Raw genomic sequence first — 15,084 nt, forward strand, 5'->3', positions numbered from 1 at the left:
GAGGGGAGGGGAGGGGAGGGGAGGGAAGAGGGAAGAGAGAAGAGAGAAGAGAGAAGTGTGTCAGTGCAGCTGACTAAACCAACACCAAAACTCTTTTTAGTGCACAGCTCTGACCAGGGAACTCACAAGGGAGCATCATGCAAGAACAACGTGGAAGAAGATGTGGCAATTCTTTACACAAGTTAATTCTGGACTCCTGTCTACAGGCTTGGTGACAAAGTGATGGAGGCTGAGACAGTATTCTGGGGAAATGCTGGTCTAGACAGAACTATAACATGAGTGTTTTATTTATTGTTCTTATGAAGAGGCACGTACTACTGTTACAGAGATTGTGAATACTAAAATAATAGAGTATTCTGTGAATAAACTCAAAAGAGGGAAGAACAGGTCATTGCCCATCTGAGAGCTAGTTGATTTTCATTATATCAGACACGGTCAATACATCTCTCAGCTGTCAGTGTTTTTCTGAGATCAGTCCCAGCATGGTGAGCAGCTGGTGAAAACTGAGCCCAGCAGGTTCTGAAATGGTGCTGATGGAATGAGTGCTTGTGATGAACTTGTGTTGGCCATAATAATCCATCAGTCACAGCCACCTGCCTCTGAGTGTGAAAAGTATATTCAGCCTTGGAATCTCCTTAGGTGCTGCTGTGCCCTTGGGTACTCAAATAACACGCTGACACGTGTCACCCGCTTTGATGCACATACCATCTCACAGACTGGTGACACACGCTTGTGCCACAAGGATGTTTGTTGCTTGGTCTGTGCTAGGGAATGAAGCCCACGCCTTGCAAATGCACCAGTGGACTCAGATTGCAGCAGCTGGGCGGCTCAGCAGAAAGGGGCATCAGAGCGTGTGCTTTCTTCCCTGGAAGGATCCTTTTTGAGGTTACTTTCTAACGGCCAGGCAGGTGGTCCCAGCTGTCTCAAATCTATCTCTTTTCTTATGCTGGCCCTCAGGGCTGTTATGTTAGTGAGAACAAGTCAGTGGAAACTACTACCTGATGCAATTGAAATGACTCTTAACTTCAGCACAACTGTTCTGGAGTTCAGAGTTCCTGCACTTCCCATGTCAACAGGAATGAAACAAGGAATAGGAATGGCACAATCACGTGCCAGTGGGAATCAACTGCTCTCTTTGCACTTGCAGCCACTCAGGTGCTGTGGATGTGGCTGATCTCATTAACGGATGGACACATGGACAGACAGCACAGAGAAAACTGCTGTTCTACATTATCTTCCTCTCCCTGGGGCAGACTTCCCCTGTGTAAATGGAGACTAGAGAGAAACTGAGTCTTGGGCCTTTCCTACATTAACAAAATGTTTCTTTAAGGAGAGTTCCAGCAGCGTTCAGAGGGATGGAGGCCGGGTAGCAGGGGTAAATGAGTGTAGGTGTGCTTGGACTGTCCTGATAGACATCCTCACTGCCTCCTCAGTTGTGCTACACTTCCTGCCTTTTGATAGTTCTGAAACTCAAAAATATGCATTGATAGTTTCTGCTCTGCAGGCACAGTCATGGGCAAACACTAGAAGGGAGAGGAAATGCCATACCTGCATTTTGCCGGGCTGTTGGTCTTTCTTCTTCTCACCAGTAACTGCAATTGTTGCAAAGTACTGGATGACACGCTTTGTATTCACAGTCTTCCCTGCACCGGATTCTCCACTGTTGAAATGAAAATATTAATTCTTACAGGAAAGAGAAAACTTCTCCGTCAGCTTTGTGACACATATCAAAATTTACTCACGTGATAAGGATTGACTGATTGTTACGATCTGAAAACAAAGTCACAGAAAGAGCTGTTCAAATGAAATGTGAAGGGCTTCTGTTCCTCAGACATAGCTGACTTCAAGGGAAAGAACTATATTGTAACTGCATTTATCATTCTGTAACCAGACAAGGTAAAGTCTACATTTGGATTTTTTTGTGCACAGAGGGATAGAGCAGCTCAAAATCTAATTCCAAGTGATGGTTCTTTTTAAAGCTTCCTACTTCGTATTTGTTTTCTTTTATGTATAAACCTTGGCTTAAATATTATTTAATCAGAATCAGATTCTCTGCTGTGTTCCTTCCTTCCTGTTTCTTTAAATTCCTTACTAGGAGAGTGGTCACAAAGCCATATAGATAGCTACTGCCTTTCCTTCATTATCTGAAAGCACAGAGGTCATTAAGACGCCACAGGTAGTCTAATCTTGAGTTGTGCCTTAGGGCTTTGGGAGCTGTTACACTCAGGCACTAAGTAGAAGAGTACCTGAGATGCCTGAACTGTCAAGTGTTCCTTGATCAAGCAGCCAGCCCTGCATATATCAGGGTTTCCCATTCTTGCCAAATGACTTACCAGTCAGCATGGACTGATAGGCATTGTCAGAGATGGAGAAGATGTGTGGAGGGGCCTCCTGGCGCTTCTTGCCTCGGTAGCCAGCCACCACCTCTGGGTTGTACACCGGCAGCCACTTGTAGGGGTTGACAGTGACACAGAAGAGACCCGAGTAGGTCTGCGAGGAAGGGAGACAGCACGTTGGCTTCCACCTTAGCCTGGCAGAGCAGTTCCTCCTCTCTACCCAAAGGAAGACTGCTGCTGGTACTTACGTAGATCATCCAGGCTGCATAACGCTCTTTGAGGTTGTACAGCACAGCGGGTTCGTGGAGGTGGGTCATCATGGCCATGTCCTCTATTTTATCAAATTTGGGAGGATTCATGGGAAACACTTCATCATCCTTTACAGTCACAGTCTGACAAAGTCAGAAAGGAACAGGAGAAGAAATCTAAGCCAGGGAACTGCCTGAACTGGGTGATCATGTATGAGTAACAGTTGGTATCACTTACTGTATCATCATGTGTTTTAACTGTGACTTTGCCACCTTCTCTACTCTGTATGGTACCTTTCACATACATTTGCTTTTCATCCACTACAAAACAGGCTGCCTTAGCATCAAATGGACGATTCTGGGCTTCAATTCTCTCCTTCTCAGACTTCCGTAAATAGGGAGCAGCTTCTCCAAAGATTGCCATCTCTGCATCTGAACTCATGGCTGGACTTGCTCTGGAGGAATTCATAAAAGTTTCAGAGAGCCTGTGCATTTGTAATTTATATGTATCCAGAAAGTGGTAATGCTCAATGACTAAGAAGAAGAGGGCTAATTACTGTCAGGCATTTAACCTCTGCCTCAATTTTAAGTATCCATTGAAGAAGTCCTAATAAATTTCCTTTTGTACACAGAGATGTATTGTCTTTGAAGACATCTACCTTCAATAGGATGCCTGTGTGCCCAAGTAAGGGCAGAGAGAATATCAAGCTAGAAGTCTTCAAAAGCCTCTCCTACGGTGTCTTCACCTGCTATTCACACAGCTGCACAGCCACATACTTCTCAAAGAGGCATACACCTACCCACTTAGATAGATTGTTTCATTAGACATCCAAAAATGTAGACACGAATAAGATCCATAAGTTAAACATATTGTCTCTCTCACATAATTTCTGAGTGGAGGTATACTTGGCTCCCTTCTGTTTTCTGTTTTAAAACCAAGCAGGGATAGTTCAGCTAGTCTATGTCTGTACCAAGCACTGGAACAATAACCTAGCTAAAGCCAAACCTGTTTATCATATGAACCAATTATAAAATATCTTTTTAGATCTGTGGAAAAATTAGCTAATAAAGGAACATAATGTATATTGAAGGTAATAATTAATAACATAGTATTATCTAGCTAAATAAGTGCTTGATATAACATTTCAAAGAATTTCAATTGCAAAGTACCTTTTACCTTTATCATATTATATAGAGAAACATTGGTTATAAATCATTAAAAGACAATTAATGTGTACCAATATGTACCAGTCATTCAGTTAGGGATTCGTCTAGTAGAAATATTTCAGAAAACTGTTTTATGCTCAGTTTTATTTTACATTTTTAGCAATATTTAGTAAAAATTCTTCGATACAAACAGAGGCTATTAGTTGCTACAGTTGGAAGGACTGATGTGGATAATTCACGAGTATCTGGAGATAACACAAGCAGAAATAAAGTAGCCAGGAACTAGCACAAACAGAACGTTCTTCCCCAGTCAAGCTAATATACAGGCTAGCAAAAAAAGCCAACCAATCAGCATTCTAAGCTCCTGCTACTTCATGGGCTGTCTGATGCGCTGTGGTACTAAAAAAGGTAAAGGGACAGAATTGAACAACTCAGATGTATGCTTCCAAGGCATCACAATACTGAAACAATCAACATGGAGTGATTCTATCTGCAAGAAAATGATGAAAGGAGTCTGAAAGCATTTGTAATGCTACTTTTGAACACATTGCCGTAGAAGTGCTGTTCTCTCTCAGCAAAACCTTTCTGCTATGGGATATGCACCTTGCAGGACTCTGAGGGACTGCATCTCTCAAGAGCCTTTAATACCAAGGAATTTCAAAGCACAAATCCAGAACCTTTAACTTACTTTGAAAGTATCATTCTGTGTATATAGAGCCCAGCATTTTTGCCTATGTCATCCTGCCTCTTAGTGACTCAAGAGAAGCAACATGAAAGAAAGAGAGAAATTATTTCACAGTGTCCATGGAAAGGTTAAGCAGAGCATCAGAAAATGCCAATAGGTTATCAGAAAATTTCTCGAGAGGCATAGCCTGTTAAACTACTGAATGTCTTTGGTAGGAAATAGTGTAAAATTTAGATGTTTATGCATTCATGCACAAAGAAGAAGACATTCTCTGGGAGAATAACCTGTACTTCCATCCCTTTCAGCTTTAACTTCAGTGAGTGTTTTTTGGTATTAGGATGGAAGGCACATATGTGGAGGGTCCCTTCTGTTGCTCTGGTGAACTCTTACAGTCACTCAATCACTAACCTTCCCCAGAAAACAGAGAAAGGAAGGGTACATATTAAGTTCTCTGTGAAGGTGACTGTACATAAACAGATATGTCTATCAGACAGGAGACAAGATTGCCCTGAACTTTGTTCTGGTTTCAGGACCTGTGTGATAATCCAAAGTCAGATAATCCAAATCCCAGAGGAAACTAGCTTAAGACAGGGTAAGTTTAGACCCTTCTTGAATTGTACTTTGAGCCTCCTCTCTGAACACAACCTCAGTTTCAGGCTTCCAGCAGTTGTGCAGATGGCAGGGAGGATTCCCTACGAAGAACTGTGAATATGGTCATCTTGATTAAAATAGCATATATCCTTTTCAGTGAACCTAGTTCTACATCACAGTCTTTTGCCACCTGCCCTTGCCATTGTCTGGGTGAGCTTCAATCATTGCTCAGAATCAATTAGCAAAACTGCATGTTATTTGTTAAACCCTTACCTTCAGAGAGCCCAGGAGGAAATCTGCTTTCAGTATCTGTGTGGAATGGTTAAAAGAAAGACAGAGAGAGTTAAATCAAAAACAGTCCACTGTTTTGAGCATATGCTCTATCAAACACATTCTGTAGTATCTATACGCCTTGTGTAGTCTCTCCAACAGCTGAACTGTACACAGAGCCTTACAACTCTTGGCCTAGAGCCAAATCCCACAGAAAATCTTGTGTTCCTCCACACATTGCCATGATCTGCAGAAAATAAATCTAATGTCTAGGAAAAGATCAGCTACATTACATATATTTTCCCAGTCAGTTTCAACTGCCTTCAGAGTCAGTTTTCCTGTGCCTTTCATAGGGCTTGGAGGCAGCAAAGTTTGTAGAAGGGCATGGCATGGCTCTTCTGCTTCTGCTTGTGCCATCACACTGGAGTGGTTTGGGTCATATAACCTTGACACTGCATGTAAAGCATGACCTGGAATGTTACGAAGTGAGGAATGAGAGGAAAATGCCCTTACATATTTCACCTCTTTGCAGAGCTGTAGAGATACCATGGTCAGGGTATGAAGCAAGCAGATGCGACTTACCGTGAGATGCTGAGGTAACAAAGAATAAGGTAGCCTTCAGCTGTGGCTCTTTATATGTAATCTCCTGCCCACACAGCATTCAAGTGCTCTATTTTTGGTCAATAATAATTTACTCTTTAGTTGTAAACGTGTTGAAGCTCTGATCTCTCTGCTAATTACTCAGAGATGGGACTGGTTTAAGGTTGTATGGAGTCAGCTGCACTGACCTCTTCTTATCACATTGCTCTGTGCCAGGATGGAGGAACCCAAAGACAGCTCTGATAATGCCAAATAAAGCAACACTTAGCTCCTGAATTCAAGAACTTTCTTTAACCATCAAGATGGGTTTTTTTCTAATTTTTCACAATTATTTCTTTATGGACTATGATTTTAGTAGATCCTATCCTATCTTCTCTGTCTATCTACACATGCTGATAGAGAAGACTTAGTGAGGTGGAATTTTTCTCGTTAAATCTCCATATGTAGTGCTGGCAAGTCTGAAACCAGCCTCAAGCTTGGGACAGAGTAAGGCAATTGCCAGTTGGACCACAAGGCAGACTTGCAGCCCTGGCCTGTAGGTTTACAGTACCTGAGGCCTGCAGGCATACTCAAGGTCTCAGCCTTTGGGAGGAAGCCTGGCTTCTATGACACTATTATCCTGCAGAGGATGTCATGGAGCAGGCTGAATGTCAAACGAGAATAACTTGCTCTGTAAGGGTATGTGGAAGGACAGTGTCTGATCCTTTAAAAGTATCTGGTTAAGGACCTTTTTTTTACACCACACAGGGCAGTAAGAAAGGGAGAAAGCCATAAACAAGAACATACCAGGACACAAACCTGACTGACAAATGGTAAGGGAGAAGGTGATGGGAACCAAACCTGGTCAGTCACACTACTTGAAGAAGGCATGTGAAAGTGTGAAAATGTTTCTTCCAGCAAGGTTACCAGTTAGGGACCTTATCAGCTGGGAAACTAAGGTAAAAGGGGGAACCAGAAACAATATATACAGAGACACAGGCCTGACAAATCAAACATGGAGACAATGAGAAGAAACCAACCTTGCCAGTCACGCTAACTGATGGGCTATCAAGGCTATCAACTACAGGCACCACTTCTAGGAAGTTCAACCTAGACTTCCCAACTGATAAGACTGTGAAGCAAGGGAGATCTCTGGCAGGGTTGGGGTGGGTGCAGTAACTGACAGAGCCATACAAACCTGTGAGGGGACATGCAGGGGAAAGGGGAACAGGGAGGAACATAGAGGGGGGTAAACAGAAAAAGGTATAAAGGGTTGGTCACATGTAAAACAGGGCCAGTCAGTGTGCTTGTCTGGTGAGCCCTGTGCCTAATCACTGCAGTGTCTCTTCTCTGCTTACATCATCTTATTAAATCTTTTCTTGACTATCTCTTTGTGTAATCCCTATCCCGTGTATGTGTGTGCATGCATGGACTAAGTTCCAGCTACTGGTGAGGCTTCTGTGTGTGTGTGAGTAAAAATTGGTGCTGGCTACTGGAGTCAGGCTGGGGACACCCCCAGCCTGTGGTGTCAGCCGCTGGAGCCAGTGAGGTCTCAGAGTCAGCTAATGGAGCGAGTGGGAGTCTTTAGCTTCCCACCACTTGGGTGGGAATGGTGTGTGTTCCCAAAACCAGCTACTGGGGGGCAGTGCAGTGAAGGAGGTGGGTGAGGGACTCAGTGCCAGCGGCTGGAGTGGGACCAGAATTAACAACCTGTGTGCCTGGTGCCAGCTGCTGGGGGGACCTGAGCATTTGTGTCTTCTGCAGTCCTGGTGTGGTGTGTGTGGTGTATGCATGTGCATTCACCAGCAAACTTGAAGCTGGCTCAGCCGGTCAGCAGGGGGGCCTCAGGTCCAGGCTGGGGTATCAGGCAGGTGGGTGTCTGTGCTGGTATGTCCAGGGGCACTTGTGATTGTGGGATGCCCGTGGGATGAGTGTGTGAGTGCTGTGTGTTTATGAGCATCAAGTTGGACCAGCTGTCAGGTAGGTAACCGTGGGGCTGGTCAGAGGGCCGCGGTCCGAGCGGGGGTGCTGGGGGTACAGAGGGGCTGTGCTGGGCTCAAGGGAGCTGCATGTGCTTATGCAGCTGGTGAGTGTGTGTGTGCCTGCAGTAGTGCCCTCTTGCCTCTGCCAGTCCCAGAGGGGATGTGTCTGCCTGTGCTCATGTGATGTAGGTCCTGTCGATGGCACCCTGTGTGGGTGCTGTTGATGGCAGCACCTTGGTTGTGGCAGTCTCTGTGACCACCTGTGTCAGTATCCTCTGTGTGTGTCTCTCTGTGTCTGAGCATATGTCTCTGAGACATGTGGTCAGCTTTGCTACTGGTTGAACCCACAAATGAGAAAGGCTGGGCTCCAGTGGCCAGGCAGAATTACAGGGCTGGAGTGGCTGGAGGAGGCGGCCATGCATTCTAACAGCACTTAACACGCTCCATCACAGAAGTGCGATAGGAGATGTGGGAGACTTCATTTTTTTCACAGGCATTTACTGGAGCTCTGCTGGATACCAGCTCCTTGTGTCCTAACACTCAAATGTGTAGGTGGAGACCTCATTCACAAAAAAGCTCTAGTTGGATGTAGTGAGGGCTTTTGAGTTAAGGATGTGCTGCCTGCCAAGTCATGAGTGTAGAGGAGGAAATTCCACTGTCAGGAATGGAGGAATGTCCCCAGATAAGCACTATGTGCCCCTCAGAGGTGGCTGTCCACAACTGACACTGTCACTACTGGGGGAACTTCCCACTTTACCACCTGTATGAGTAAGGTATCACCAGTGGGAGCTCACTGTCATCCTTCCACTGCATCCTTGGCCTCTTGAACCTCTATAACCATTTTTCACTGCAGCACACAGTGTTATCGCCTCTGCCATCTCCCTCAGTGAGGATGTCTCACTGAGGTAAAAGGCAAAAGTGTGAATGATTGGTTTGACGTGTTGTCTCTCAAGTTTTGGTTCCTATATTGAGTAAAAGTCCCTTTTCATCTTTTGCACAGACTTCCTATCCATACCACACCTTCCAAAGACACTCCACCATTGAACTCCCTGTTTGATGGCAGTCATTAGTAAGCCATGTGGTAAACAAGTGGTTACCAGTGTGATGGCAGCAGAGCCAACTCATATTTGAGGGAAATGGTGACACTGCATACGATGAACTGAGACTGTCACAGGTGCAGAGGTATTACATGGCATGATCATAAATGCAACACTGATTTATTTGAAGAAGCTGTGGGGGCATAGAACATTATGGTAGAATGTTGTTCTCCACTCCTCTTTTCACCCCCTCTAGTCGTGGATGTACAATTCTCCAAACATGTTGGGATTTTGCTACGCATAACTATCTCCAGCCACAGTCCTCGTTCATGTCCCTCCCCGTGTTCACCTGCAGTCCTTCCATGCTTCCTAGCACAAATCTGTCTCGAACTGTCTTTGGATCCTCGACCCTGACCTATTTCTAACCCAAACTATCCATGTCTATGTGCTGCCCCTGATATTCCTCAGGTTCTTAGTGCTGGGCTATGTAACTGGAAACTATGTAGTTTCCAGCCTGGAGTCTCTGCTTAATCTAGCCTATTTATTGCCCTAGATTAGCTTAGGGTTATGATTATAAATTACTATAAATATATAATGATTATAAATCATTAGCTTAGCTTATGATTTATCAGTCAAAGTTTTCTTGCTTTTTATCTCCTATTCTCTCCACTTAAACTATTGATTCCCAGGTCTGTGTGCACTTGCCATCTCTGCAACAGCCTAATCACTCTCCCAAGATCTCTTGCTGGAGGTGTTCACTGGACTCATCCTTAACCTGGCAGGACTAGCAACAGTGGCAGCTACTGGATATTAGTTATGAAGGTGGTGGTCAGTAGAAGTAACAGTGTCTTCTGAGTGCAGATGTCTAAGTGGTGTTATGTTGGGTGTATAAATGTTGACACATAGAGGTGAAATTCAGCATTTTCTAAAAGCTTAGACTGTAGATGTAGCTGAGAGTAATTGTTGTCAAATACAGGTCTGTCTAAAATGGTGTCAGTTGGCTACTTTTAGTCATGTGAACTGTGTCCCATATTTCTGTCTCTATTCCTTTGTCTCAGTATATGAGCTATTGATCTGAAAAAACACAAAATTGCCTTCTACACCAAAGTGGGTGGGACTGAAAACTCCTAAAATCAGCTGCTTTCTTCCTCCCACCTTCCTATTCTTCACTGAGAGACCTAGATATAATTCCGTCCTATGCCATGGGCCACTTCAACTCATAAAACCTTTAGAAAAAAAAAAAAAAGAACAGCCATATTTTGTCCCTCAAACCCATTGTTCTGTTCCCAGCCATGGCCAAGACAAATGTACAGAAAAGAAGATAAGAACAGGGTACACATTTAGTGCTGCTTACACAAAGTGCTCTCCCAGCCTGCAAAAGCTAATAGTTCAAGGAATCCCCGATCCTGATATTATGCCTTTAGATTAAGTAGTTCTTAATGGATTTCTTCTATGAAATTATTCACTCTTCATTTGTACTTCTGTAAGCATTTAGCATTTATAACATCCTGTGTCAGTAATTGCATGTATGAAGAGCAACCACTTTTATTTTTTCTGAGCCATCTGTCTGAAAGAGTAATTGGAGTCATCTACAGTGAAATATTATTTCCTGTTTACTCTCTCTTTCCATCCATGCTTTTATACTTCTTAATAATTCCTAATTCAGAAGCAATCACATTGCTTTGTTCATTATTGTTGTCCTTCTCTAAGCCTTCCCCAGTTCATTCATTTCCTTTTGGGGTATGTATATCTAGAACTGCATGTAGTATTCAGCTGTGAATACATTGTGTCTTTATACACTCATGTAATAGTTTGTCTTTGTGCTCTGTACCTTTCCTAATAATGTAAAACAATTGATTTGCCTTTTTGAACTGTTACCAAGCATAGAAGCTAATGTTTTCAGAGGAATAGCTGTTATATCTGTGTGATCTCTTCTGAGTAGTGATGGTCATCTTAGAACCCATTTCTGTGTGTAAAAATGGGATTAATTTTTTCTCATGGGCACCATTTCACATTTATTATTATTAATTTAGTCTGCAGATTTATTACTCAATTACAACATAGTTACAATGAGGAAAGCAAGGAATAAAACTCTCCATCCTTTCTCTTGAAGCTGCTCTGAAATGAAGAAAAAAATTAAAGTGTTCTGAGTTAGAACAAATACGAGAGCCAGAGATAACCACAGCTCTGTAGGATCACCAGCAAGGAGGTGTCCATTTATATCATTGAATCAGTGGTTGCTTGCTATAAAATATATGGAGGTCTTTGAAGAAGATTTAGCATGTAGAGATAAACAGATGGATTTAATCTGGAAAGCATGGAAGTCATCCATGCTTTTCTGCCTGTGTCTCAAGCATTCCTGTAGATCTTCTTCTTTTTTTTTCTTGGAGAGTAGAACTTCAGAAGGAATGTTGAGAATGTTAATCCATCCCCACATGGGCCTATGCACATGCTGAGAGCTTGCTGAGAGCCATATAGCTACAGGAATGTGAGCTTGGGATCCGAATTCCTCAAGTGAGAGTAAGAGTTGATTTCAGGTCACTCACAGTTTGGGTAAATGCTTTTAGCATTAGATTATTTTGTACAGAAGATGAGGTGGCAAAGTATATTTGTCATCATTACCTCACCTTTTCTTTATTTTAAAGGCAGAAGAAACATTTGTCAGAAAAAGATTTAAACTTTAGAGGCCATGAAACCTTATCACCTGTTTGTAGAATTGACCCGGGTCCCTATCCGGAAAGAGATGGATTTTCAGATGCACTGTTGTCATCACTTCATGTTGGCTTGATCTAAGGAACGTCCTTGGTGCATTTGCACAGTTCTCATTGGCTGTTTGTTTTGGATTATGTTCATGATGCCTACTATTTATTATAGGAAGTAAAGGCATCTAAGAGGGTATATTGGATTTGGTTACAAAAAATAGACTCCTTCATGTCTGGCATTGCAACATGCAATGTTGAGATGTGTCCTATTTAGGCCTTTTCTCTTGCTTCTTGAGTCTTTTTTAGTATGTTTTTCAATGCTTTTATTACATTGTTTGGGTTGGGGGTTTGGGGTTTTTTTTTTTTGTTTTTTTTTTTTTTAAAATCAGAGTTGTTGCCAGTCTGTCACAGTCTGGCCGGAAGTCTGAGCACAGACACTGCATGAAACGACAAGGATAACTGCTCAGATGTGGAGATAATACTATTACTGTACTTTTCTTTGACCAGTTGCTGTGTAACAAAGATTCAAATTAGCTGTGCCAGTTGCAGCACCAAACTTGCACGCACTTTTTACGTTTTAGCAGTCTCAAGACTTGATTTTACCTTCCCACCCCACACATCTGTATTACAGATTGCATTCTTCACTATTTGCTGTATGCTCTTACATTTGCATTTTAATTACGTGCATCTTTAGCTTAACCATAGGGATAATGGAACCATGACTACTTTTTGTCAGAGACTATCTTGTCTTTTATATCTGATGTATCTAATTATTTTGTAGTAAAAGTGATTTTGCATTTTCTCCTTGATCCTTTTTTTATTAAAACTGTATATGGTGAAGCACCAATCCTTTCCAAAGGCACATCCACCCACTGGGGACCTTACACATACAGAATCATTTTGACACCTGTCAACTACGCAATTTTTAATCTGTGGATTGTGTATTGCTCTGGTTTTGTGGTGTTCTAGCTTACAAAAATACATACAAATGGAAACCAGTAACAGACCTATGTGCTATTAGTATTATTACTTTTAACAAGAAGGTATATAAACTCATAAATATCAACACAGTTTAAGCTACCTTAAATAGACAGTACAAATTACTGCATTTAATTTGGCATATCAAGTATTCCAGTGTTTGCCTCAAATCAATGTCAATATGATTAGTCTATTATTTACAACACCGTTGTAAGTGTTACAAACATAATATTTATAGGATTTAAAATTACTACTTGCCCTCTGGGGGTTCTTCAATATTTCCAGAACTATTGAAAATCAGTATTAATGATCTTTTTGGAATATAGTGTCTGCTTGCCAGATTGTCAGAACAAGTTACTTCAGAAGAGGCATGCAGAAGAAATGAGCAAAATGACTGGTATGGAATAACCTTTGCCTGAGGAATGGCTAAGTAGACTTTGATTCCCCAGCTTGAAATAGATTCAGGAGAGAAGGCAATATATCTATATTATCTAAAAAGTCATGAGTGTCATAGATGTATTCAATGTCTCTTTTTTATAAGAACTATGCAACAGCAAATGAAAATAGCAGGATGACAGTTCAAAACAGATGAAAGGAGATGTAATTCTTTGCCAGAAGGCATAATGGATGGCACCTATGCAGGGCATTTGACTACAAGGGTCAATGAGAATGACTACCCCAAAGGAGGACCTCTAGAATGAAGGAGAAGCAACAAGGATAATGTTCCAGCATGGCTGGGAATTCTCAAGTTATTAGGGGAGGACCTGGACCCACGAGAAATAAGGGGCTGCAAGTGGTGCAGATTATGAGTTTCAGGAATACTAGCAAACCATCTTCAGACTGTGCATATTTCCCCCAGCCAAAATGAATTACCCTTATAGGTGGTGAGAGTCCCAGATTCAAGATTGCCGCCAGAGACAAGTTAATTCAAGTAAACATACCAGGTAAGTTCTAGAAGTACCGTATATATCTATGTAGATATAGATATGATATTCATGTGATGAGTCTGTTGTCCGTATTGACTGACATGTTGTTCAAACTACTTATTTTCATGACATATGCAGATGTGAATTTGTCAAACGCATAAGCATGGCTGGAGTCTTTTACAGCAATCTATTTGTCAAGAAAAGTGCCACACATTTATTCTGTCAATTTCTAAACATATGTTGTACCAGCTGATTCATCTGCATGGTTTTTGTAAATTCTGCTATTCATGCAATTCTGTAAATTCTGCTATTTACATGGGTTGATCACACAGAATCACAGAATCACAGAATGATCAGGGTTGGAAGGGACCTCTGGAGATCATCTAGTCCAACCCCCCGCCAGAGCAGGGTCACCTACAACAAGTTGTACAGGACAGCGTCCATGCGGGTTTTGAATGTCTCCAGAGTGGGAGACGCCACAACCTCTCTGGGTAGCCTATTCCAGTGCTCCACTACCCTCAAAGTAAAGAAGTTCCTCCTCATGTTAAGATGGAACTTCTTATATTCAAGCTTGTGCCCGTTACCTCTTGTCCTATCACTGGGCACCACTGAAAAAAGACTGCTCCCATCCCCCTAGCATCCTCCCTTTAAGTATTTGTAAGCGTTAATAAGATCCCCCCTCAATCTTCTTTTCTCTAGACTAAAGAGACCCAAGTCCCTCAGCCTTTCCTCATATGAGAGATGTTCTAATCCCCTAATCATCTTTGTAGCCCTTTGCTGGACACTCTCCAGCAGATCCCTGTCTTTCTTGAAATGGGGAGCCCAGAACTGGATGCAGTACTCCAGATGTGGCCTCACCAGGGCAGAGTAGAGGGGGAGGATGACCTCCCTCGACCTGCTGGCCACACTCTTCTTGATGCACCCCAGGATGCCATTCGCCTTCTTGGCCGCCAGGGCACATTGCTGGCTCATGGTCATCCTGTTGTCCACCAGGACTCCCAGGTCCCTCTCCACAGAGCTGCTCTCCAGGAGGTCAGCCCCCAACCTGTACTGGTGCATGGGGTTATTCCTCCCCAGGTGCAGTACCCTACACTTACCCTTGTTGAACTTCATAAGGTTTCTTTCTGCCCAACTCTCCAGCCTGGCGAGGTCACGCTGTAAGGCAGCACAGCCTTCTGGCGTGTCAGCCACTCCTCCCAGTTTTGTGTCATCAGCAAACTTGCTGATGGTACACTCTATCCCTTCATCCAGATCATTGATGAATATGTTGAACAAAACTGGGCCCAGTACTGACCCCTGAGGGACACCACTTGTTACTAACCTCCAACTAGACTCTGCGCCACTAACCACAACCCTCTGAGCTCTATCTGTGAGCCAGTTCTCAATCCACCTCACCGTCCATTCATCTAAGCCACACTTCCTAAGCTTTCCTGTGAGGATGATGTGGGAGACAGTGTCGAAAGCCTTGCCAAAGTCAAGGTAGACAACATCCACTGCCCTCCCCTCATCCACCCATCTAGTTACTTTGTCATAGAAGGCTATCAGATTAGTCAGACATGACTTCCCCTTGGTGAATCCATGTT

The 15,084-nt window shown here is 42.9% G+C and overlaps 1 protein-coding gene across 1 annotated transcript in view; it reads right to left on the reverse strand.

The window, feature by feature from the left end:
- Nucleotides 1-3,008, reverse strand: part of MYH13 (myosin, heavy chain 13, skeletal muscle) — a 35,619-nt gene extending 32,611 nt beyond the window's left edge. Inside the window, exons 1-5 of the mRNA XM_009885293.1 lie at nt 2,823-3,008; nt 2,585-2,728; nt 2,334-2,490; nt 1,743-1,770; nt 1,549-1,660 (exon numbers count right to left, since the gene is read on the reverse strand). Coding sequence (XP_009883595.1) covers nt 1,549-1,660; nt 1,743-1,770; nt 2,334-2,490; nt 2,585-2,728; nt 2,823-3,008 — 627 coding nt within the window. The remainder of the gene's footprint in view (nt 1-1,548; nt 1,661-1,742; nt 1,771-2,333; nt 2,491-2,584; nt 2,729-2,822) is intronic.
- Between the last annotated feature and the right edge of the window lie 12,076 nt (nt 3,009-15,084).

Source organism: Charadrius vociferus, unplaced genomic scaffold, assembly GCF_000708025.1.
Source record: "Charadrius vociferus isolate BGI_N301 unplaced genomic scaffold, ASM70802v2 scaffold415, whole genome shotgun sequence".
NCBI lineage: Eukaryota > Metazoa > Chordata > Aves > Charadriiformes > Charadriidae > Charadrius > Charadrius vociferus.